Here is a 25,694-nt window from a genome sequence, read left to right as displayed (position 1 = left end):
TGTGTTTGATGTTGCGTCATTCTGAAGAAGTTCCCTCTTATGAGCCGTTGCCAGGACGAATCCTGGGAACAAACATCCAAAAAGCATCCGAGCAAGTTATCAGGTTTTGTAATGTAATTTGCATTTTGGGGGCGGCACAGTGGTGCAGTGGTTAGCACTGTCACCTCACAGCAGGAAGGTTCCAGGTTGGGACCTGGGGCCTGGGGCCTGGGGCCTTTCTGCGTGAAGTCTGCATGTTCTCCCCATGTCTGCATGGGTTCCCTCCGGGTACTCCAGCTTCCTCCCACAGTCCAAAGACATGCACGTTAGGTTGATTGGAGACTCTAAATTTCCCGTAGGTGTGAATGTGAGCATGAATGTTTGTTTGTCTCTATATGTATAGGAAATATAATCTTATATTTGTGCTTTACTAAAATATGGGCCATAGCATACAGTATCTATAGCATATAACATTACACCCAATAAAGTCCAACTCTTTCCTTTGAATTTTGCTCAGGTTTTTCCAAAATCATCAAACACCTGCCTTTTGTCATTACATGATTTACTTTCTTGAACTAGAATGGGACTCCTACTCCATGGAAGAAAACAACTAATGTTTTGTGAGTACATGGGTCCAGTGTGTCTTCAGTGTGATTTCTGAGGTTGAGCTTCTAAACTGAATAGCTGAGTGGGTATTGCACCTCTTTTTCTGGGTCAGTGTCATCCCTGAATTTATTATTTTCACCAAGGCTGCACAGGTGCACAGGACAAATGAAACAGCACAAAAGAGCACAATGCAGTTGGTGAGGGTTGATTACATATGTCAATGAGCCCAGTCTCAGAACACACACGCGGCACACTCTCATGCTCAACCCGAATAACAGGCGCAAAGAGAGGGTCGTTAAAGAGACAGACAGGGCTGGTAAAAACTGTATGGATTTTTTGATGGCCCGCTGGCCCACCGATGCGGTGGCCCACTGGGATTTGTCCTGATGGCCAGTGCACCATTGTGTTTAACTGTTGTCTGCAAGACAAGTCTATAGAGAGAGCCAGCACCCCATGGTGCATTTTGACCTCATGTTTTAGATTGCACCTCAAAAGGATGGAGCGTACAGAGTGTGTGTGTTTGTGTATGCGTGTGTGTGTGTCTGCCTGTGAGGCTGTCTATCCCAGCTGGTGAGTCTATGATGGGGCCGGGACCTTGGTGGATCTCCCTCCTTTGTTTTGCGCTGTCAGGGCTGTGAACCATATGTCACTGGACAGCAGCTCAATCTGCTCCAATTAGACCTCCCACCGGGCCGCAGCAGTGGCAGGACAAGCACACGATGCTGTTGTGGAGCCGTGGTGTGAGCTTGAATAAGCGTATTGGGTAACGGGGGGGGGGGGCAACGACAGCTGCAAAGATATAGGTTTGGTTAATGCCAGCAGTGAGTGCAGGAGGAAGGGGTCAGTGGTTTGACCTGGTCTATATGACTGTAATTTGTGTGTGTTATCACAGTGTTTTCCAGAAGACAGGTATTAATCACTTAGCTACAGGAAAAGTTAAAGATATTTGCACTAAAACTTAAAGTTTTAGCTATTTCAAGCAAAGTTATTCCCATTTATGTTTTAAATGCTAATTTGGAAGATGTTTTTTTCCAAACCATAAATAATTCAGAGAGATTGAAGAATGATGATGCGCAATGTGTTAGTACACGAAACCGGCCTTCAACATGGGAGAAGGTAGAAATATGGACTAATGCTGTGAAGCATCATACCTCGCTAGACGTTCCTGTTTTCAAGGCTGCTTCTTTCCGTCATTGTGATGAATCCCCTCAAGGGTGAAATTCGCATCCAGTGCATCAGACTTTTTCATCTGAAAAAGCGAGCGCAGACTGCTATTTTTAACTGTTTAATCTTCTGAAGACAGAAACTTTCCTCAAATATCTCTAATCGGCTCCCCAAAGATAGCCACAGACCTGGTGGAATGTTCTCTTCTTCTGTGGTGTCGGGAGTGAAGTTCAGTTCTCCCCAGGATTTGAATGTTTTAACAGGTGAGTTTTCCTTCTCTACAACTGCCAGACTGAAGCACTGAGGCGTTGTGAAAAAAGTTAATTAAACAACTCTTAATTTCTTAATGTCACACTCTGCCGGCTTCACCTTGCTGCTGTCTCACAACTTTTTCCTCCTCTTCCACCACCGTCATCAGCAGCTGGTCTCTGAGGCATTGTTTAGCTAATGTCAGTATCTGCGTCTACGTATCGCTCTGCTTGTAAGACTCCGCTCCCTCTAAGCTTCAGATTCATAAATTGTTGTTCTTAGCAACTTTTTTTCAAGCATCGTAATCCCTTGAGACTATGTAAACTCGTTAGGTCAGCCCAGAAGGTAAAAAGTGAATGTTGGTGCTTCAGCAGATTGTAGAGCTCTGTAATCATCTTTAGAAAAATGAACATTATCAGACAAATCCGTAGCTGAGTAATTGCCTTCACTAATTCCCTTCCCCAGTGTCCCAGTGCATTGTTCTCAGCAGGACCCTAAATCAGGGTCCGCTAAGGCCATCTCCTAATGTGTATGATGATGCTGAATAGTGGAATATTAAGCACCACATGTAGTGGACCAGCTCACCCCTGTTGTGTGATTGATGGCCCTGGCGTCCATTAGGACTTGTGAAAGGTGGAATCTCAGTGAGATCAAATAAGTGGAGGTCTGGAAGTTCTGTTTTTGCTTTGACAGGCAGCAGATTGCCTCTATTAATTACTACTCTGCCAGCAATCTGCTTCTGCAAACTGATTACCCTGACTGAAACAAAAGCATCATTAAGCAGGTGAATTTTTCATGGCATCCAATTTTTCTGTGTGTGTGCTACTGTGGTGTGTGCATGCAGCCTTGTGTGTACTGTCAGAGAGAAGAGACCCATGGAGAGTAGGAGGCACATTGGTTAATTTAATGTTACTGTATTATTATTTTGATTAGTAATAAATGAGTCATATTGGTATAGTCCTGTTTTTAAGCATTTGTACACTTATCTTTGATTTTGATTTATCTATTTTTTGGCATTTTTAACTTTATTTAATAGGACAAGAGGTGAAGGTGTCAAGATAAGACCTTCAGGAAACATGGGTTAACACACCTGTATGTTTTGATTAGGGCTGTCAAACGATTAATTTTTTCTTGATCACGATTAATCGCAGAATTTCAATAGTTCATCGCGATTACTTGCATGTTTTATCACATGATTAAAATTCTATTATTTTGCATTTCAGAAGTGTTGTCTCTTGCTTGACAACACATACCCATTAGTCTTCCTGGACTAGAAGCTAATATTAGCATGTCTGATGTGTAATTATGAAGATATATGATAATTTATTCATCCGTCGACGAGCTCTGGGTAAGTTATATTTTTATTTTCCAATTCATTCAATCTTCACCAACAACGATTCAGGCATTGGATTTAAACACGTTAGGTCTCCTGACACGCCCGTTCATGCAGACCAGAACTGTCCCCCTTTTGCTCCCATAGACATGACTTGCCACGAAGTATCTTGCTCCACCATGTAAAAACTTTGTCGGAAGTGTCTGTGGCAGCTTGACAACAAGTAAGGGTGCGTCAAAGGGTCAAAATAGTAGCAGCCAAAGATTCTCGAACGTAGCGCTCTAGAATCTCCAATCTGACAACAGAGACGGTAGCGAGCTGAAGTCGTAGATTTTGATTGGGCATTCAGACCAGCCATATAAATGTGAATGTCTGTGACTGACTGACTGACTGAGTGATAGAGTTGAGTAATCAGAGCTTCAGTTGTCAGAGTTTCCCCCATGGCCATTGCTCTCTCAATATGAATTATTATTAGTGGGGCGTTTAAAGCCTGCACCATTGCCAACGTAGCACTTTTGTTGCTTTTTTCGACCAAAACTTTGTTACAAAGTAAAGAGAGATCAAGCAAACAACAATGTACAGGATTACTGGTTTCTTCTCAGGTATGTTAACATTTAAACGTTGCCTGTGTGAAATGCTTGGAAACAAATTAAAGTTATGCGGCCATGAACATTGTTTGTCTGCCTCGTGTTTTATTAGTAGAGGGGAGGGTAAGTCATGTAGTAAAGTGCAGTCACAGCCTCTAAAAGAACAGGGAAGGTCGACTGTCGCCTCTCTAAGCTGCATGCTCCTCCGTTTTACTTTTACTTTTATGAAGCATTTTGAAGTGTAATTTAAAGGGTTTTAAAGGTTTTAAAGGTAATTTAAAGGGGCTTTTATTTGTTTAAACTCACCCTTTACAGTATATCACATTACCTCCTGTCTCTGTCCTGGGTTTCACACAACTACCATTCTAGGCTGATGCTTAAAGCAACAGAGCAGATAATAACTCAATTTTCAAGTATATACAGTATCGCAAACTGAAGAAAATGATACTGCAAAACATTTCAGACCCAGAAAATAGCAACAGGACCAGAATCCAGGGAAAACAAAGCAACCACACACTTAGAAGAGGTATAAACAAAATAGGGGCACAGTGTCAGAGCTTTGCAACAATAAACATGATGCTCTAACTTGCTTATTTTTTGAGTACCTTTCTCTACAGTTCGGTGAATATGACATGACCTGATCTGTAAAGGGTACATACAGAATGTATCGGTATTTACATTTATTGCTTCCTCCTCAAAACTAGCCCATAAAGAAGCAGTATGATTTAGTTCTTATCTATACTGAGTCATACAATCTCAGTATCATATAGCATACAGTGTCACTGGGTATTAAATGGATCATTTTTACTTTTGTGACAATTACAGAAGGTCTTTGTAGCAAGAAAACATATGAATCAATATAGTTTTATACTGTACATCCAATGTTTCCGTGTCTTCGTCTTCTAGATTTGGATGGAATATGAGGCAACACAGCCATTAGACTGCTTGTGGTCACTCTTGTTAAATTTAAACAAGTGGTGGATGGGTGGAACGTGAACAGGCTTTCAACATCAGTGAGTTTACATGATATAAGACAGGGCTGTGTTCATGTACCTCAAGTAGATAAGCATGTGAACACACAGCTCAGTGAGCATGCAGGAGGTCTCTGGAGAGGACTGTATTCTAGTGGCTTGTACATGGTCGCCATAGTGACCATAGAAATTTAAGGCTTAAACACTATTATTATGCCATTGCTCTTAGTTAACAGTTCATATTGGGGATTTGACATACTCTAATATAACTACTGTCCATCTGTGCTGCCTGCGACAGATAAGATTTTTTTTTTCTCCATGATGATATGATATAATGTGATGTTAGTAAAAAAAAAATAATAATAAGGGACTAGAAAACTATTTGAAGTTATTCAGCTTCAAGCTGTAATAGTTGGCCACTGTATTACAAAGATTCAGATCAAATGTAAAAGCTGCATCTTTTAATCTTTGGCACACTGTACAGGTTACCCGAGGACTGGAGGCCAGGATAATTACATCACTCCATATCACAATAAATGGTGCACTCTACTGCTCTGTATTCACTGCACAACAAATGATGCTTACCTGGAGAACTGCAGGGTCTGTATAAGCCAAGGTGATTTCATCATACTGGAGGATAGCTGTTTCAGTAGTTACATCTGGCACAGTAGTGGGTCCACAGCAAGCTCAACGTTTCAGCTGATGTTTTATAATATATGAGCAACATTAAGAACCATTTTCTTATCAAAGCCAAGTATTTTTGTTTGTGTTTTATGACCTGGTATGATGCTGTCTAAGCCAGTAACAGAGATGGAAACAAATAACCCATCATTTTCAATATTTACCTCAGTATAACACTGTCACGTTCATTTTTGACAGAGCTGGAGAGGTATGAGACAGCCGCACTGTTTATCTGATGTTACTCTAGGCTGATTATTCAGCTTGCATTTTGCCAATTTCTCATCAATCTTTTTGTCTACATATAGAGCAATAAACCTCTTCTTTGCCATTTAAATAGCAAAGTAGAAGTAGGACTGAGTGGCAAGATATTTCTACCATAACTGAAATGAATAATTGGCACTAAAACAGTAACAAAACAGTTTGATCAGTGGTAGTATATTTTATAATTATAATAACAACAATAAAGAGAAATACAACTGTAGAGGACACTGCACTGGACTCCAGACTAGAAAAGGTATAAATATATTGCACTGCCGTTAGAACAAGTTTTATTGTTCTCTCTCTGTAAGGAGAAAGAGGGAGAAACATCTTATCAACTAGAATAGCATTTGGCAGAGTCCTACATCCTACAAGTGTCTGTCATGCATCAATCAAGTCATAGATCTCAACACCATAAATATGTCTTTTCTTCAAGATCCTCACATTATCTCCCGAGAAATTATTAATCCCCTATCTTGCAATGTTAAGAAAAGTGATAAAAAATTCATGGATCCTCTCCTTTAAGTAGATAGGCACCAAAATTGAATGGGTTCTTGTCTGGTCCAAACAAACAAACAAACCAACAAACAGAAATGAGTAAATACACAACCTCCTTGGCGGAGGTAACAATGAAGGAAGGTAACCAGCACAGGGTCAGTGGCTGCTGCTGTATATTGTGGTGTGTTTTGCTACTCTGTTCACCAGTTTGCAGATGTATTGATGAGGAGCACTGGTCAATGGAAGAATTGTTTTTGTGGCCGGGCTGTTTTGGCTCCACTTGTCCAGAGTTGGTTAGATGATGTGGATGAGAGAGGTTGTTAATGATGTTGGATGTGAGCTGCTGGGGCCTGGAGTAGCGAGAATGGGCATGTTGTTGGCAGTCAACTCTGGTTACTCAATTATTTCTTTGGTTTAGTCTTTATCCCAGTGTGGCCCAAACCACAGAGCAGCGTGTTGTGTCACAGTGGACTGGGTGTTGGCTGTGGGCCACCACTGTCATTGACAGGCAGAATGTCCTCAGCTGTTGCATTAAGTGCATCCCTTGCTGAGCCTTTTTACTGACTGAATTAAAGTTGTGACCTCAAAGGAAGACTGTATAAGTTCAAACTAGCCAAGTAATAACATGAGGGGCTAGGGATTTATACATCACCATATTAAAACATGCTGCACCACACAAATCACTTCTTGTTAATAAATATTTGCACCCGGTTACTGCCAGGTGAAACTGTTTCATACCCAACAAGCTAACATTAGCTTGCTAATGCATGACCTGTATGAAGGGAAGAAGAGATAATGAGAAATATGGTCAACACATCCAATCTGACACTTGATAAAGTGCTTTTTGATAATGGAGGGGAAATGGGAACAGTTTTAATTACACCTAGCAAAAATAACACGTACCTCAAGACCTTATACAAGCATTGTTTAGCAAAACTACCAAATTACATCAGCTAGGTTAGCATAATTTGATATTTTTTGCTAACTTTGTCACATTTGATATGTAATTTCTTGTCTAAAAGTATAATTTTTGGAAGTCATGCCATGGCTTGAGATGCTTAAGTGACTTCCTGTTTCCTAACTAAGATATTTCTTATGTTTTAATGGTGGAACTTAGCAAATCACTGGCATAAATGTGCTTGTTACTAAGAATTAAGGAAGGGATTTGCAAATAGCAGATTTAAGTTCCATTAACAGTGTCCTTGTATACCTTCCCAGTGTTCGTCAAAGTTACTCCAACCCCATGTCCACTACGTCATTCATAAACATGCTGGGCCTGTAGGCTGACTTCAGGGCATCCAGGAAGGGATGTGTAAAACATTTCAGGTAGCCACACAGATGTCTTACAAAGGTCGTCTTGAATAAGATCAAAGCAACTGAGTCATGTGATCCTAATTTTTTAAGACTGGAGGAAAGACTGAAAGGAAGTTTAGAGGTCTAAAGAATGAAGCCCTTAAATCCCATCACTGGTGAATCCAGCAGAACAAAGACTGAATCCCTAAATATAAAAGAATTAAATAGTCTCTAGAGCTACATAAGTCTACTGTGTCACTTTGTCTCTCACTGCCTTCTTAAATGAATCTATTTCATCCACTCACTTCTCTCAGCTCCTGTTTTGTCCGCAGGCATTACAGCTATCCTGTCCGCCTCATGTGGACTGTAAATATGATGACATGGTACATACTCTGCTCTGAGCCCCTGTTCTCTCTCTCTATCCTTCCTTTTGTTCACCTTTCCTCTCTGCACCATGTGCTCCTGTAGATTAGAGCTGGCATTTTGGCTTCTGAATACCCTAGGTGGGTACTGTAAGCACACGTGCATGTCCCAGGCTGAGGCCAACATAAGGTTAACTGAATGCAGACTTTATCCTAGCCACCAAGGAACTCTAAGCTAGCTTGGCTTGACATGCTGGCTCTCCATACTTTTTGCAAATCCAAATCTCCAAGCCCTAGGTTTTGTCTTGCTTCACGGAGCCAGACAAGGAGTTTTGGTGGCTTTCTCTTTTCTTTTTTAGTTGAACATCGAGGGGAATGTGCTTTAATAGCCTGCAGGCTCTTTAGGTGTCTTTCCGCACTCAGGTTTTGATTGGCAGCCCAGGGATTCAGGCAGTATTACCACAGTTATCTCACCACACCACACACCTAACAGCACTCAAAGCCTCCTGAGCTGTCTGTCATGCCTCTTAATTTGCGCCATAAGCAGATGAGTTGAAAAAGGATAAAATACCTGAACAGGGGTTTGAGTGGGCCATTTAAGGGCAAAGACTTGTAGAAGAAAGGTGACACTGGCGAGTGTCGCCACTGCATCTTCCCAAAGTCGTTCACTAAATCTAGTTCATACCCAGTTCATGCACAAACTCTGAATACAACACAATATATTAAACAACAAATTTGATCGCATAAACCAGGCTATCAGTGACTGGGAGGCCAATTTTATCTACTAAATTATGGGTGTGATTATCAGTATATTAACTTTGTTGTGATACTACAATAAATATTGTAACTGACGGTTACCCTCTCACACCAATTCTGAGCAGTGTCCATGTTAAAACAAGGTCAGGATCAGGTTCTTGATGGCAGCCGTAATCCTATAGGCACTGTGTGAACTTTTTTGTATGATTTTGTTTGTTATTTAGCTAAATGAGGGAATCTGTTGCCTGTTTAGTGCCGACCTTAACTGCATGTGTCTCTTGGATATTCAGTATAATGTATAATAGTATATTGTAGCCCATTGATCAGCTGGATGTTGTTGTTTATCTGGCCTCTTGGTTGATCTTTGAAATGAATGTAGGAGGCTAATCAGAATTTTATTGTGGTGCTGTGTCATAACTTTAGCACTAAAAACAGACATTCATGCATGTGTTGGAAACCTAAAGGTAGCCTACAAGTGGACAGGCGGTTCTTGTGCACACTATGAAATATGATCCTGCCGGCGCCACTGGACCCAGCTGCAGTTTTTCCCCAGTAGATAATTCATTTTGAGAGAAGCATAAATATTCAAAACTATTCAGTCGGGATTCGTTAGATTTTCAACATTGAAAAATCAGATTGCACATTGAAGAACTATTTTCATCCAGTAAGTATTCTGTATTTTAAAAGATAATTGAAACAATACTATGAAATGAGGTGTGTCTTTTGGATTGCGTTTGTATGGTGTTTTGCCCTCCCTTTGTCAAACTCATACCAAGATGTTGTCTATTGACATGTTTCCCTTTCTCTCTGTCTTCTACAGACTCTCATGGCATGGACCTGTTTGCGGTTGCAGTCCATGAGTTTGGTCATGCCATCGGCCTGGTCCACACCTCAGCCATGGAGTCCATCATGAGACCGTACTACCAGGGTCCTGTAGGAGACCCTCTGAAATACGACCTACCCTATGAAGACAAGGTCCGCGTCTGGCAGCTCTATGGTACGAGGGAATATGTAGTCAACTTACTGTGTGTGTGTGTGTGTGTGTGTGTGTGTGTGTGTTGTGAACTGTGTGTAAAAGTGACAGAGGGGTAAATTATTTGCATTTCCATCAGAATTTCCATTAATAAATCTGCCTCAAGTGTAACAACCAGCACACACACACACACATGAAAAATGGTATTTCGGTAACTGATTAGAGCTGGGGACAGTGCTGTCAAAAAAAATGAAACAGAGTGGTCATTTAACCATGAAGCGGATGCCTTTATTTATTTTGGTTTGTTTTTTGGGTTGGTTTTTTTTTTACACAGCCTTTCTAAGTATTTCCAAAAATACTGCAACTCTCTCAGCCTATGTCATTATCTACTTGACATATACTTTCCATCATTATTTACGGTTTTATTTCATTAATTTACAGAGTATACTGGTTAAATTGGCTGCTAATTTGATGCACCATAGAAGCAAACACGACTGGAAGATGTCTCCGCTTCTTCTCTGATTAATCCTGTGAGGTGTGTGTGTATGTGTGTGTTTGTGTGTGTGTGTGTAAACACTGTGAAGACAAACTCTGCCCATATCTGAATTGACAGAATCTTTCTCTACTCCACTGACCATGACTCATTAGCCTATGCTGTAATTATGTATGTTTCTCGGTGCAGTTTGCTGGTGACAGCTCAGCAAACTGAAGGTACAGAGACCACCTTGAGCAGGAAGCGGTTGATGAGCTCTTAAGAGCAAGGTTATTGATTTAATGAAAACATGGATGGAGTTAATTGGACTTTGTTATGGCACATGACCTTATCACACCATTCCCTGACACAGGAAATAGCAGTGTGAGAGAAGAGATTGATAAACATGAAGAGGAGAATGAAGTGCGGGAATAAATGGTGAGGCAACATGAATTAAATCAAACTGAAGTGGAGTGAAGTATGTGAGTGAACAAAGAGATAAAACCGACAAAAACAAGGAGAGAATTGCACACAGCATGTGCCTTGTTATATGATGGCACAAAGTGGGAAAATAATAACATTACAAAAGACCAGGAATAGAGCGAATCCCTAAAATTCAGCAGATTGTTATTACATGTGTTGTAAATTGATTTGGCACTGGATCTCATCCTAGGTGTCAGAGACTCTGTGTCCCACACAAACCGACCAGTCAACCCCTCCCAGACGGCTGAGCCTCCCGTCCTGCTCGACCTTCCTGAAAACAGATCCACTGTCCTGTGAGTAAAAGATTCAAAGACATCCTGCATCTGTGACGTGCAGCAAAAAGTTACAGAGCTACACCGCATAAAAAAAATCCACTTTAGCTTCTTCAACAATCCCTCTGGCTCTAACTTGAGGAGCCTACTTTTGTGCCTAGATTAAACGCAGTGACCCTGCATCTCCAGTGCTGCAGTTTTGCTGGGTGAAAGCAAATGTCTTCCATCCTTCACTCACTCTGTAAATCCCATTCAACATGACACTGCCTGCCAGGAGTGCCGCAGAGAGGAGTGTCAATAAAAATCAGATGGCACAGTACAATTTTTCTACCAAAAATGATGCATGCTTCACAGCTGACTTGGGACACATCTTATTAGGACATGTGCTGCTCTTTGATGTGTCTTATGACTTCAGATGGCAAATGTGCTCATGCACATCCACTCTCCTGTTTCAAGCTTACATGCATTCCTTGAATTGAAAATGTGGCTATACTGAAGTTAAGAGAAGTTCAGCAGCATCCATAAGAACACTAAACTTCAACATGGTATTTATTACATTGTAACTGTACTAGATCTTTTTATTATTATTTTTGTGATGGTTCCCTGTATATCTGCATAATTTTTATTGTGATTTATTGTGTTTTTTTGAATTTTCTTATTTTTTCCTACTTCCACTCAGAAACAAGGTCATGAATCCATGCAGGAATACTCTGCATTTATTGGAAAAAGATTTTTTTGGCCCTTGATCTTAAATCATAAGGTGCCAACAAAGCAAATTAGCTAAGAGGCCGAGAGTGAGTTTGGGAGCCTGCCTGTCTAATTAAGTGATTCCCTAAAGTACAATACAGGCATCAGTTTGTATTTTTTTGGTTTATAAAGGATAATTAGACTTAATTTTGCCCATTTATGTATTTTGAATGTACATAAACACGCTCGCGTGCACACACCCAAACCACCAAGCACTCATCTTAAAGTAGTCCCCAAGAGGTCCCACAAAAAAACACTTCACAAAACTGTCTTCATTCTGAAGACCTGCAATTTAAATTAGTTTCAGAAAACACACACATATGCATGCACACACACATCAGGAAACAATGAGGTAGCACTAAGAAGGATGGCATAGCTAAACAGGCATTGGTGGTATATTTAGTCATCTTTGGCTGTCCAGGTTCAGACTGGCTTCATTAGTCATTTTCCTCCATGACGTGTAAAAAAAAGCTGGCAGGTCCTGACAAGGGCACCAATACTGACCACTAGGCAGTGAATAGTGTTAATAGAGCTCTTTGTTGGTAATATAAGGCCTGGCGGGCTCCCACTCACAGCCCTGTGGTGCTAATGGCTTCATCATTGGCAGGCCAGCCACATCAGTGCTTTAAATCACTTATAAACCTCGGGGATAAATGAGGGACCTCACCCTGTCAACGTGAGAGCATCTCCTCCTTTGTTAAGCTGGGTTTCATTAATTCATGCGTCCAGTCTCAGGAGTGTGTGAACAAAATCTGGCTAAAGATGGCTAAATGATGAACAGGATAAACACATATCTCATTTAAAGCAAACATATATCATGGATTTTATACATAGTCTTTATATTAAGTTACTTAGGTGTTAGGAAACCCACAGTACCTAGAAATCTGTTAGAAACAACATTCTTTGTGGTGTTTAAAGATTTAAAGTGTTATAAATGTCCAGAAGTTCTTTTCCCCTTTTTACAATCTTATCTCCTCCTACTTTCCTCACATCTCTCAGGCTGGCGCAAGATGCCCCTGACAGATGCACCAGTCACTTTGATGCTGTGGCCCAGATACGAGGGGAGGCCTTCTTTTTCAAAGGTACAGTGGCACAAAGGGAGAGAGATGGACGCAAAGCCACAGAGCTGTGTGGTGAAAACTAAAAAGAAATTAGCTAAATGAGCGGAAGTAAGAGGAGGAAGAGCAAATTAAGGAAGGACAGAGAAAAGGAAAGAGGATGAGGGTGGGGAGGGAGCGGTTTAGCCGTAGACACCCGACTGAGCTAGTTGAGTCTTGCTGAGAGACTGCTGTCCAAAAATTACATCAGGCTTTCATGCTTTCCCCTCTGGAGGGATCACCTCGAGCCTCACTGACAACAGAAACAAGAAGCAGACTTGCATACCTTCAGCAGCAGGCATGTTAACAAAGTTTGCTGAACTTAAACTGACATTTAGTATTCCTTTTTTTATCCTTTATATAACTTACAAGAGATTACATTAAGAGTTCATAGATCGTTACAATCAAATACTTTTTCAGACATTGAATTGATTCAGCCTCCAATATGAATACTGTCTGGTGTTCACGTAAACATTTTTTTTTTTTTTTTTTTTTTGTAGAGAAGGGTAACCCTCAGTTATAGTGACCCTTGAACATGCTCTGAAATGTACTACATGAGTAGACTCTGCTGGGGGTAGATGTGTCCATGAGAAACAGCTCATGTTTTTTGATTAAGCTACAAAATGCAAGTTGCTGGTGATAAAATTTCTAGAAACACAAACAAGCCAAAGACAGTTCATGCTTTCATCTTATTCTTCATTAGATTCTTTTACATTTGCACTGCAAAGTTTCCCCTTTGCAAATGCATAAAAAATAACAAATATCAATATCCACCAAACCGATTATTATCTGTTGTCAGCAACATGAATAGTGTTGGTCCTCCTAACTCAAACTGGTCCTCTCCCTCACAGGGAAGTACTTCTGGCGACTAACTCGAGAAAAGCACCTGGTGTCTCTGCGTCCAGCTCAGATCCATCGCTTCTGGAGGGGCCTCCCAACAAATCTGGACAGTGTGGACGCTGTGTATGAAAGACCTGGAGACCACAAAATAGTTTTTTTCAAAGGTAAAGTTCCAAAAAACCCTGTTCCTATAGATAATCAAATCTTGGAATGATTATTTAGTCTGGTTCAATGTGTTGGTGAATCACATTTTTAAAGGATAGTTTTTAAATAAATATGATGGTTCAAATATGCATAGCTTAGTACATACTGTATTTTAAGTGAGAGAGCGTCCAGAACATTTTTTTTTAAAAACTGCTGACGACCCACTGACTTTTGATTCATCCACACTACAAAGAGTCTTAATGAAAAGAGACAGTTCACAGCTTCCTTACAATGTGGCTGGGACTCTGAAGGAAATTGTGGCATTTTTTCTACATGTGAGATTCGGCAAAAGTAAAAAAAAACAGAGGTGCAGCAACAACGGAACGATTTGATTGAATTTAAAACAGCTGTCTTGCAGTGAACGTTCGTCTCTGGCGGCATATCAAAAATGTGTGTAAATCTTTTATGTTTATTTCAAGAGAGTGTCCTTTAGAAATTTTACAGGTCTCTCATCATTTTAAATATATCATCTCAAATGAATACACTGTCTGCTATCTGTGATGTTAAATAGATTTTTTGTGGCCACCCTTTTCAGGTCTAAAGTACTGGGTGTTTAAAGACAATATCGTGGAAGAAGGTTACCCTCGTCCAATCAGTGACTTTGGCCTACCCTTGGAAGGCGTAGACGCAGCCTTCGTTTGGCTACACAACGACAAAACCTACTTCTTCAAGGACAACCGCTACTGGCGCTATGATGACCACCTGAGGCATATGGACCTGGGCTACCCTAAAGACAGCACGCTTTGGAAGGGGCTCCCGCCACAGCTGGACGACGCCATGAGGTGGTCTGATGGTGAGGAGCCTTAAAAAGCAACACTGTTGTTCAAATAACATGCAGAGATGAGATTTCATCATCATCGACAGTAATGCTTGGCACGAAAATGAAAGATAATACTGACACATCCATCACTTTTCTTGCCACCTAATTAGGCCATAGCTGCTTCCTTTAGAAACTTAGACTCTTCCTCTAGCTTCTCTTAGGAAATCTCCATGTACTCCCAGACAGATGGGTTGTGCAAAAATGTTTGGAGGTCAGATATAACACACACACAATATATGATGATGGTAAGATCATAGAGTAACACAAAAGTTGTTGTCTCTCTGTCTTTCTCTGTTTCAAAAACATGACAGCTTCTTCAAAGAATCTCTTGTGATAATAAAGCTGTCTTGCTACTTTTTGGATATTCCAAAATAAATGATCACAACTGTTCCACCAAAAGTGATGTATCACCTAGAGTGAAAAGGTTTATAGAAGGAAGCTAGTGAGATATTTTGACCTCTTCCATCTTGATTAAAAATTGATTATAAAGACACTCTGATTGATTACATTCAATGCAGAAATGATGAATCACCGCTGTCTGTTTCTTCCAGCGATAAATTATTATGTTTCTCAGAGAAAAATAGAGCTGAAATACTCCACCAGAGTATCAAACCACTGGTAGTTCTGGAATTTCTGGTGCCTAAGGCAAGACCGTGCAATATCCTTCTCAGTGTTAATCCTCAGAGAGGAATGAACTAAGAGAGAAATATGAGACAAGGATGGAACAATTATGCAAGTTAGCACACATGCTGCTTCAAGCCTTGAATAAAGTCTTAGAGGCTCAGATTGTTATTCTGAGGCAAGCTCCTGGGAGTAGTAAAACATTGTAGTTTTAAACCATGCCAGTGGCATGACTCTCGGCGTGGCAATGTGAGTCCACTACTTAGGTCCAGACTGAAATACCTCTACAATTAGTGGATGGATTTCAATGATATTTTGTACACACATTTTTTTACATTTCCACGTGGGTCAAAGGTTTCGCTTAAAATTTTGTACATGTATTCATGGTCCCCAGAGGATGTATCCTAATGCCTGCCCATGATCTCCTCACTTCTTCTCTAGTGCCACCATGAGGTAGACATATGTGGTTTTGAGTGTCTGAATGTCTAAACAACTGTTTGCGGGATTGCCATGAAATTTAGTACAGCTATTCATGTTCCCCCCAGCATGAACTCTGGTGATCCCTTAAGATTTCATCTAGCACCATCATCAGGTCAAATTTTCAGTTTGTTCAATGCTCTTATTTATGACTAAATGCTTGCGAAACAAATGATGCTCCCATCAGCCTCAGCTGTACTATTAATGCTAAATAGCAAATTTATGCACAATCATGCTAAACGTGCTAAACATTGTACCTGCTAAACATTAGCATGCTACAATTATCACTGTGAGCATGTTACATGTTGCATGTTGCTCAAAGTGCAGCCTCACAGAGCCGCTAGCATCTTAGACTCCTAGACCTGGAATACACCAACATTACAAGTAATATCTGGTAACACTGTCACCAGTGCACCTTAATAAGTGCTGACAGTGGTATTAAGTTACCTGTCATTGATCTTTCAGTTGGATGCATGGTTTTGCACATCTTTTGAATGAAGGGATGCTCTTCATGAAAAGGTGACATTAATGATCACGTGGCTTTATATAAAGTGAAATGCACACTTAACATGGATTTCAGCATCTAATCAATCAGTTATATATTTACTGTCAGCAAAGTATAAATCAGTATTAACATGCAGTTGTTAATCTTACATGTAAAAAAATTTTGTTTGAATTCAAATTTTATTATTTATTAGTTTAAATTGACTTCTGTTGCTCGTAGATAAGATAATCCACCTGAGAAAATATATTCCATATTTCAATATTCATTATTGTTCTTCCAGTACATTCTGTTATAACATTTTATTTTGATTTTTATTTGAGTTTATTTTATTTTGGCAGTCCCTGGTTGCATCTATGGACAATTTTTTGTTGGCATAGCTGCAGAATGCAGATTAGAGGCACATTTGCATTTAATTGTTTTATTTTTTATTTTCATGTGTCAAAATATGTTTTTTTTTACCTTTATCTGTTATTTTGACGTAGCACACATGGTCCTTTCTGCCAACACTCTGCTTCAGATTCACACAGTCAAACACATTCAAACCTTGGAGCAAACCCAGTGTAATCACAGTGAGCAGCTCCACTGTAGCAGCTGAGTGTCAAGGTCACAACGCCTGCTTCCATCAAACCATCAGAGTCACACTCATCTGATCATGTATGCATGTTGATGAGAGGTGTAAAATAATCCAACACCAAGGAAACTTGTGCAACATTTCTGCTTAGTTGATATGTGTGTGTGTGTGTGTGTGTGTGTATGTGTTGGCTCTGGGTGGTGCTAGATTTTAAAACTGCCCTAAAAAAAACAGCCATTGAGTCCGGATATTCGAGACCACTCTCAGTGGTAGCCAGAATGTCCCTAATCCCCCCCTGCAGCATGTGAATACAAGGAAGCTCTTTCCCTGTCAGGTGTTTAGTGGTTTGTGTTCTGTCCTCTGAGCTGGTAGACTCGGAGGTCTTGCTCCAAGCTCTTTGATGTGTGTACACACATGTGTGTATGTGCATGTGTATGTGCATGAGTGTGGGTGTGTGTGTGTGTGAGAGGAGAGGACAATTGTACAGTCTCCACACTTCACCCCCCAGCCATTATCACCAGAGCCTGGAAGGGTAAACTTGGAAACCTACATGAACAAGTGCACAGAGAAAGACCATGGGGCCTGGGAACTGGAGCCACATCAAAGCCTGTTCTCTGTTTGTTTCACCAGCTCAGGATGAACACAGAGAGAAAGGAGATAGAAACAGACAGTGGGAGAGAAAAGACTGACATGACAGCAAGTAGAAGAGAGGAGATACAGTGACATCTCGTTATGAAAATAGAGCAAAAAAGTGGGAGGGATGTGAGAGAACAGGAAGAGAAGGTGAATCCAGACAAGAGGAAATATGGGGATACCTGAGGACAAAGATAATAAAGACAACGAAAGAAAAATAAGAGATGTTAGAAAGATAGATGGTTTGACTCAGAGGACAAATAGAGAAATCATAGAGAGACAGGGAAAGGCAGTAAAACCATAGCGAATGGTTGCTGTGGAGGGAAAAGGAGGCATTAAGGGTATTAATGTAGCTGTAATGGAGATAATGATCATAGCTGCTGACACCAGTATGGAATCCAGGAATAGTTAAGCCTTCTTGTCATACGGAGGAAAATGAAGTTTCTCAGGCATGAATATCTTCAACCTGTAGAGAAAGTTCACATAACAGTAATGTCACATCTGTAGAGTCAAAGTTACGTCTGTTGTCATTAAGTCAAGAAGTGAATCCATTTAAAATTGTTGGTATTTTGTACAACCCCTGTCCTATTTATCATAACTAGACTGAACTTAAACTGAAGTGAAACTTGTTTTCACAATGGCAATGTTTGAAGGAAACGAGAGACCACTGAGTAAACCACCTGAGACAGAAATTTCTGCAGCTACAGTTCATAGAGTTCCAAGTTTTCCCTTCAAGGATAAGGCTGATGATATCTACAGTTGTCTTATTGTCAGCAAATCCCCTGAAAACACCATAACCAGCAACAAATTGATCCAACTAAAAGAGACTTTCCTGTGTAGCCAAAGCCTGACACAGCTCATTCCTCTATGCCATAGAGCTCCATTGTTGTCTAAAAACTCTTAAAAGCACACCAGTGAGCCACACTGTTGCACTCACATGTTCCCTCATAATCATGAACTCGGGAACTGTATTTTTAATGAGTCTGTCCCATATGCACTGTATTACAAAACACTAACGAGTATGTATTAATGGAGATGTAAATAGTCCCTAAATAAGTGCAGTATTTACTCCTGTTTGACTGCTGTTTTCTAAAAACAACAATGACCTCCCGTTGTAGCAAATTCATGTCTTTATTTGACTAAAAAGGATTTACATCTTTAGTAGGAATCAATGGGCCTGAGGCTGAGGATGTCGGAAAGGTTTCTGGTTTTGGCTCTTGAAATTATTACACAGTATGTGCACACTTTATATAATTAGGATCCCTATAACACCTCTACAAAGCTTATAATGGCAATGCCTTTAATGCTATAATATAATACTAAGAAACAAACACAGGAAGAGACTTTTTTCAGCTTCATTTGTTCAGCATGACTGTAGTCTATCTTTGGTCAAAGTATCTAAAGAAAAAAATGTAGTGTCAAACTGAGTCGAGGGTTATTAGCCAGTTGTGGGTGAGATTCGAAATTTATTCATAGTATCTACAACAATTTTGACAGCTGTAGGACTTTCAATCTGTGAGTTAAAGAAAGAAGCCAAAGAGGACAAAGTGGCATTCAGTAATAGTGATAGATGGATAAGCAGATCACCAAAAGAGCCAAAAATATATATATTTGAAGACCTTATTTAGAATAGATTATGTCTATGTTGGACATTTGTTATCAAGGCCAAAGCACGAGTAAAGAAATGTAGAGCAAAGAGCTGCCTCCATAAAGCAGTAGGTTTGCTATATAGTGTGAAGAGTCATGCAAGCAACACTGCTACATCGATATTGCTGCATTATTTATTTTATTTAGAAAATGATGCTCAAACATAGTGTTCACAGTTCTCCTTTGGTAAATTTTCTACTCAGGGTACAGGTCCTTGGCTGAAGAAGGGCATTCAGAAGTAAAATGAATGCTCTGATTATTCTCTGTCTTTTCTCATCTTATTGTCTTTTTTCCTTCAACACTTGATGGATGCAGCACTCACCCCTGTACAATATGACACAATAGGATTATTGTTTTTATAGATTTTGTGTGTCAAGTATTTAAGCACAAAGAAGACTGTTGTTATCAATAATGTTATCACTCCTGATGAACACTGAACCTGTTTTTTCACAATGACGCTTGATGCATTTTGCAGGCTTTGTCCCTACAAAGTGGTATTTTATCAGAAGCACATAGCATTTAGTTTTTAGTTTTTAGTTTTTTGTTGTTTTTTTTTTTTAATTCAACCTGTGCCTGTTTGGTACTCTGTTGACTCAAATTAACTTAAGTATCCTTAAGTGAAATGACAGGCACAGTCTCAGGTGTGTGAGTAATGATCGAAGGACACAGTACAACTATGGCGTCAACATTGCTGTGATCTGTGCTGTCCAACACACCCCCAGAGACTCTACAAAATTACATGAACTGTCATGTATGTAGAAACCCTTTTACATATGTAATTCTGGCCTTATTTTTTTCTTCAAATAGGACATGTGTGTTTGCTAGTTGTATAATCAAAATGTCCATTAAATTTGTTTACAAATATATGTATTCATCTATAAATGAATATACTAAATTACAAAGTAATTCATTATTTGATATTTCAAATAATTACTGTGAAGATTATACAAATGAAATATTAATCAATTTTTACATGTCTACAAACACAACATGAAACAGTCAGTAAGAACACCATTTAAAAAAACATCAATGAATTCATAAATAAATAATGGAAATTTAAAATCTATTTGAAAATGCAATTTAAAAAGAGAAATAAACAACTGGATTCACAAATTGAATTAAGAATACAGATTTAAAAGGGCAATGTCCTTTTCCATTTGTATTTGCATTTCCATTTCCATTTCCCTGCCGCTTTTGCATAGTTATTTCACTTCTTTTTTTAGCCTCTCCATTTAGCTTCTGCATGACACTTCAGGCTTTGTGCTGGTTAAACAACGCAAATTAGCCGTGAGATGTAACAAGCTCTCTGATTGGTTAGAAAGCCACACCCACCTCATACTCTAGCTAACTCTTCCAACACTGTTTGGTGCCTTTCACTGTCTAAAAATGTCAAACACTGATATATCAAGAATTTAAAGGGACATTTCCAGTGAAATGAAGAGTGTTGCACAGTTAGAGACATCCTCAATTTAGGCACCCACCCTCTTTATCCCCCTCCCACATCCATGTTATACGTCTGCATACAACCCGCCAGGTGACTGCCTATCAGAGAGCATCTCATGGCTAATTTGCATTGTTTTACCTCATTTTACCAGCACACGCCCCTAAGTGTCATGCAAAAGTTAAATGGAGAGGCTAAAAGGAGAAGCCAAATGACTAAGCAAATCAAATAGATAATAGGAAAGGCAGCAGGGAAATGGAAATGCAAATTGAAAAGGAAATTGCCCGATTAAAATCTGTATTCAGAATTCAATTTGTGAATCCAGTTATTTATTTCTCTTTTTAAAACTGCATTTTCAAATAGATTTTTAAATTTCATTATTTATTTATGAATTTATTAATGTATTTTAAATTAATGACTGTTTTATGTTTTTTTGTAAACCACTTTTATTTGTATGTATAAGTATGTATTAAGAATACTTCTTGCATACTTCAAGCATAAATTCTTGTTATAATTCCTTTATTACCCATTAAAAATCAAATAATGAATTACCTTATAATTTTGTATAATTATTTATAGTTAGTTAGTTAGTTACATTAATTTGTAAATGAATTTGTTAATGACTGTTTTTATGGGACAATTAGTTATTAATGAATTATTTTTTTATTACTTTTACCAAGACACTTGTGGTCCTCCATATACTGTGAGTGCATATATAATTACATATAATAAACATATAATTAAATTTTAACCAAATATATATTTCTAATCAGCAAAACAAAATACACCTTTTTTTCTATCTGCCTACGTGTCTATTTTAAGGATTGTTTGTGCATGCTGCTGCTGCTGTTCAATTATTCAGTCTCTTCCAGTGTGGGTGCTCATTCTTGCAGCTCATACTAGCAAAGTTATTGGCTACAACCCAGCCTTTTTGCACAAGATCCAAGTTTATACAGGCTACATCTGCCACCTTAAAATTGGTTCACATCATCTATCAGAGTCCCTGGTTGCATCATCACAGTCCCACAACACCTAATACCAACCAGAAAATAAAACACATGATAACTGGTGACACTGATGTGTGCCAGCTTAGCTATTACTTTCATTTGGAAAGAATGGAGCCTACCAGCCTAACAGCAAGAACACCAAATGCCTTTCAATTTTCTTTTTTTAATTTTTTTTTTTTTTAATTTTCTTTTTTTTTTTTTTTTTATTCATTTATTTTGAGTTTTACAACAGTCGTCTTGTGTCAGACTAAGGGCTCAGTTTTTATGTGGGCACATTGAGCACATTGAATCTGTGAAATGGTATTATCTCAAGACAGTATTCTTTTTTCAGTAAGGAGGGTGTAGCTGGAGGTCACACAGGTAAAAATACAACTTTTACAGGAAACAACGCTGAACTGATCATACTATTTTCTACAGAGTCAGAAAACTATTACAGAAAAACTAGAAAAACTATTCTTTATCCAAAATTTAAAAGTGTTATGCTTCAGAAAGAAAAATCCATACTAGTCTGTGAATTGATGTGGAGTCTCCTGTCCAAAACTCACTAGCGTGAAACTCAACTGTTGCACTATACTGAATAAAATTATGATTTTCCATGATGGACGTGCTTATACACACCCACAGATATGTATCTTCTGTAATCCCAATCAAATTATTCTCACTGCATCTCAAAAAGGTGAGATGAGGTAATAACAGTGTGAAAGTACCAAACATACTGTAAACACTTTGCACTCTGGATCACTGGTTCACGAAATTAAGGCCCTAGATGTTTTATGTGTTCTGTACTTGTTGTGTATTTCAGACGAGCGCAAACATGATTCTGTACCTTGTGTGAGTGATAAAGTACACAGTCCGGCTCTGTGTTGCACACCAACACTAATGCCAACCCTCTGCCTTCTCCCTCCCAAGGCTCGTCCTATTTCTTCAAGGGGAAGGAGTACTGGCGAGTGCCCGGCAGTGACATGGAAGTGGAGCCAGGATACCCCCGCCTCATCGCTAAGGACTGGCTGCTGTGCACTGAGATGCAGGCGGACTCCCCAGACACAGAGCCCAAAAGCACTGAGACAAGAGTCAACGTGCACCATCACCCAGACCACGCAGAGAATGGATACGAGGTGTGCTCCTGCACCTCTGACACCGCCTCGCCTTTGGGCGCCCGCCCCTCCCCATCTCCCATCTGGCTGCTGCCACCACTCTGGACGCTCTTGCTGGCCCTCCGCTCTGAACTGCTATGATGCCAAAGCATGGGACAAAGTTCCTGAACTGATTGGTGGAGGGCCAGCAACTGGAATATTTTTGTTTTTATTATATAATTTGGTATCTTTTTGCTCTAATTTTGCTGTTATTTATTTTATATGTCATTTGGTGGGCACAGCCAACTAAAGTAGTCCTTATAGGCATCAACCCACTCACAATGCTTTACAGAGCTGTTACTGAATGATCAAACTGCCTCATCTCTGCAACGAAAAGGGTGAGTATTTCTCCTCATGAGCAGCAAGTTCACAGTAGCAGAGCCTCACATACAGGCAGATGAAAGGCATCCTGGGCTGAAGGCAGGTACAGAGGTGAACAACAAGCCAACGCGCACACTGTTGCCTATTTCATAAAGTTACAGCAGAAACGTAATTACAAGGTCTTTTCACCAAAATTAGTTCAAAATTGGTTTCGTACAAGTACAAAAGACGCATTGTCACACTTTTCCCTGGTGGTATCGAGCCATGCACATGGTTAATTTTTCATGTGATTGTTGTGTGAAAACAGTGTCACTCTTGATAATGCACAGAACTCATAGGTACAATTTTCCTTCACCTTCGTTATTATGGGATGTCTCAAAAACTGTTGAAATAAACCCAGAACTAAATGCATTGCAGGATATCACCACAGGAAAGTGAGAAAATGTTTTCGTAAACTGGGGGAACTGACCTGTTAATAAACCCCAGAATCTACACATATCCATCTAGGTTTCTGACCCAGCTTGACTTAAGTGCTCGTGATAAGCATGAGTGTCTTTGCTCAGACATTTGCAGATAGTGTGAAAACTTCTTACTGTGAGAGCTAGACAGATGCATGGATGAGTAGGTGGATGACCTCAGCACCAGTTTCCTAAACTCCCTCAACTCTACTCCAAAGTGAGGAACCTGCTGCTCATGAACGTGTTTCTATGGGCACATCATTTTCACCTCTGGTTCAGAAGCATTCCCTGCTTTTGGTTTAGTTGTATTTTTTGTGTCAAATTCAGATAAAATAATATTCCTGTCTATTTTACATTGCTTTGATCAGGTTATAGAGTTCATAGAGCCTTTTTGTGACTGTTGGACAATTTCCTTCATATCCCATGCTCCTTCTGAAGACAAGAGTCACAACAGGGCCTCTGGATTTATTCTTGCTGTAAAGATATATTTACCTATAGACTGATATATTTGAGTTGAAGGGTTTTGCAGTTATTGCATAACTAAGTGGGCTGTGTATATTTTAAGCTGTGTTTTCTAATGTAAAATATTTTTGTAGAAAAATTAAAAAAATCTGAATGACTTTATTGACCAAGTGTGGTCACATGAATTTGTATCTGAAAAGGTTATTTAGAGTACTCTGTCTTGCAGCTGTGAGGGCCAAGTGTGAAATTATTTAGTGTCACTGAAACGGAGCCCGGGCTTGAAGACGGATGAAGGTAACATGACAGCTTGCAGACACCAACTGGGAGATGTTCTCCACCTCTCTGATGTTCTTAAGCATGTTTTCCCTTGTAATGCTCACTGCTGTTCATTAGGAGGGCAAACCACATTGTGTCAATCGCACCACACACACCACACATACACGTACACAAGTGTATTTGTTGGCAGAGGATTATACAGTATGCCCATGTTTCTTAAGGAAAGAGAATCAGAGAAGTAATGTCACCTAATGTGAAAATATTCACAGGCTCAGATTTGACAAATTCAGAGATCAAAGTTAACAGGATGTCAGGCTTGTCAAGTCTTGGTACATTCATACACACACACACACACACACACACACACATACATACTTGTACTTCTATCTTTGTGAGGACACTCATTCACATAATGCATTCCCTAGCCCCTTACCCTAACCTTAACCATCACAACTGAGTGCCTAACCCCAACCCTAACCCTGACCCTAACCTTAACCTAAACCTAATTCTAACCATAACTCTAAAACCAAGTCTTAACCCTCAAAATGTGATTTGAAGGTGTCTCAAAAAGTGAGGACTGGCCAAAATGTCCTCACTTTCCCAGAATGTCCTCACTCTGTTAGTAAAATACTTTTTTTGGTCCTTACTATGTAGCAAGTACACACACACACACACAGAGAGACCCTGACCTGGTTCTGAATTAAAAACACAGTAATGACATAAGGGATGAGGATGATGAAGATGAAAATGACAGACAGAAGGTCTTTTATTACTGTCACATGGAAATACAACAGCTGAAGGAGTCTCATGAAGTCCATTAACCCAGAACTGAGAATAAGAAAGAGGAATAAACAGGAGGAGGAGGAATAAAAGAGAGGAGGAGGAATCAACAGGAGGAGGAGGAGAAGGAGGAACAAAGACAGGAGGAGGAGGAGGTTACAAGTGTAACCCTACCTCTCTGTGGAGAGGATGATCTCGAGTCTGTGCTGACCTGGGACTTGGTCCAGGTCTGAGTCACTGTGATCTAATGGGGCCCTTGAATACTCTAATGGGGCCCTGAGTAGTCTGATTGGGCCCCGGGATCAGCACACACTCAGCTGATCAGTGAGCAGTTCCTCATAGAGACACTGAGCTGTGATGTCAGTGGTGATGTCAAGGACACTTCAGTCCCCTGAGGTCTCCACCTTCACTGAGGTTCAAGTTCAGGCTTTATATTAGTGCTGCACACACACACACACACACACAAATTCTCAAAAAGAGACACAGTGACGTCACAGTGATGTGAGGGTCAAGTTAAACCTCAGAATCAGCAGAAATGTTTCATGTCGCTGCATCACTGGGACCTGAGGATACATTTCAGTCTCTGCTAGAATAAAAAACAAAATAAAATAAATAAAGTAATGAGGCCAAGAGGTCTCAGGAGGTCTCAGGTGAGTTTTACCTTCTGTGATCCAGACAATGCGCTGTGTTTGACGGACGAGCGTTTGAAGGATCGAT

General features: G+C 39.8%; 1 protein-coding gene across 2 annotated transcripts in view; it reads left to right on the top strand.

The window, feature by feature from the left end:
* Window positions 1-24,078, top strand: part of LOC139611725 (matrix metalloproteinase-17-like) — a 64,337-nt gene extending 40,259 nt beyond the window's left edge. The window contains exons 5-10 of one of the 2 annotated variants that reach the window (XM_071466601.1): window positions 9,558-9,734; window positions 10,856-10,958; window positions 12,684-12,766; window positions 13,633-13,785; window positions 14,361-14,618; window positions 22,457-24,078. In XM_071466601.1, coding sequence (XP_071322702.1) covers window positions 9,558-9,734; window positions 10,856-10,958; window positions 12,684-12,766; window positions 13,633-13,785; window positions 14,361-14,618; window positions 22,457-22,782 — 1,100 coding nt within the window. In that variant the 3' untranslated portion in view covers window positions 22,783-24,078. The remainder of the gene's footprint in view (window positions 1-9,557; window positions 9,735-10,855; window positions 10,959-12,683; window positions 12,767-13,632; window positions 13,786-14,360; window positions 14,619-22,456) is intronic. The other variant, XM_071466600.1, reaches the window with a different exon arrangement.
* The last annotated feature ends 1,616 nt before the right edge of the window (window positions 24,079-25,694 follow it).

Source organism: Trachinotus anak, unplaced genomic scaffold, assembly GCF_046630095.1.
Source record: "Trachinotus anak isolate AG129_WGS33_773 ecotype Australia unplaced genomic scaffold, CSIRO_AGI_Tana_v1 ptg000028l, whole genome shotgun sequence".
Classification (NCBI taxonomy): domain Eukaryota; kingdom Metazoa; phylum Chordata; class Actinopteri; order Carangiformes; family Carangidae; genus Trachinotus; species Trachinotus anak.
This window is presented reverse-complemented; position numbering and strand designations above follow the sequence as displayed.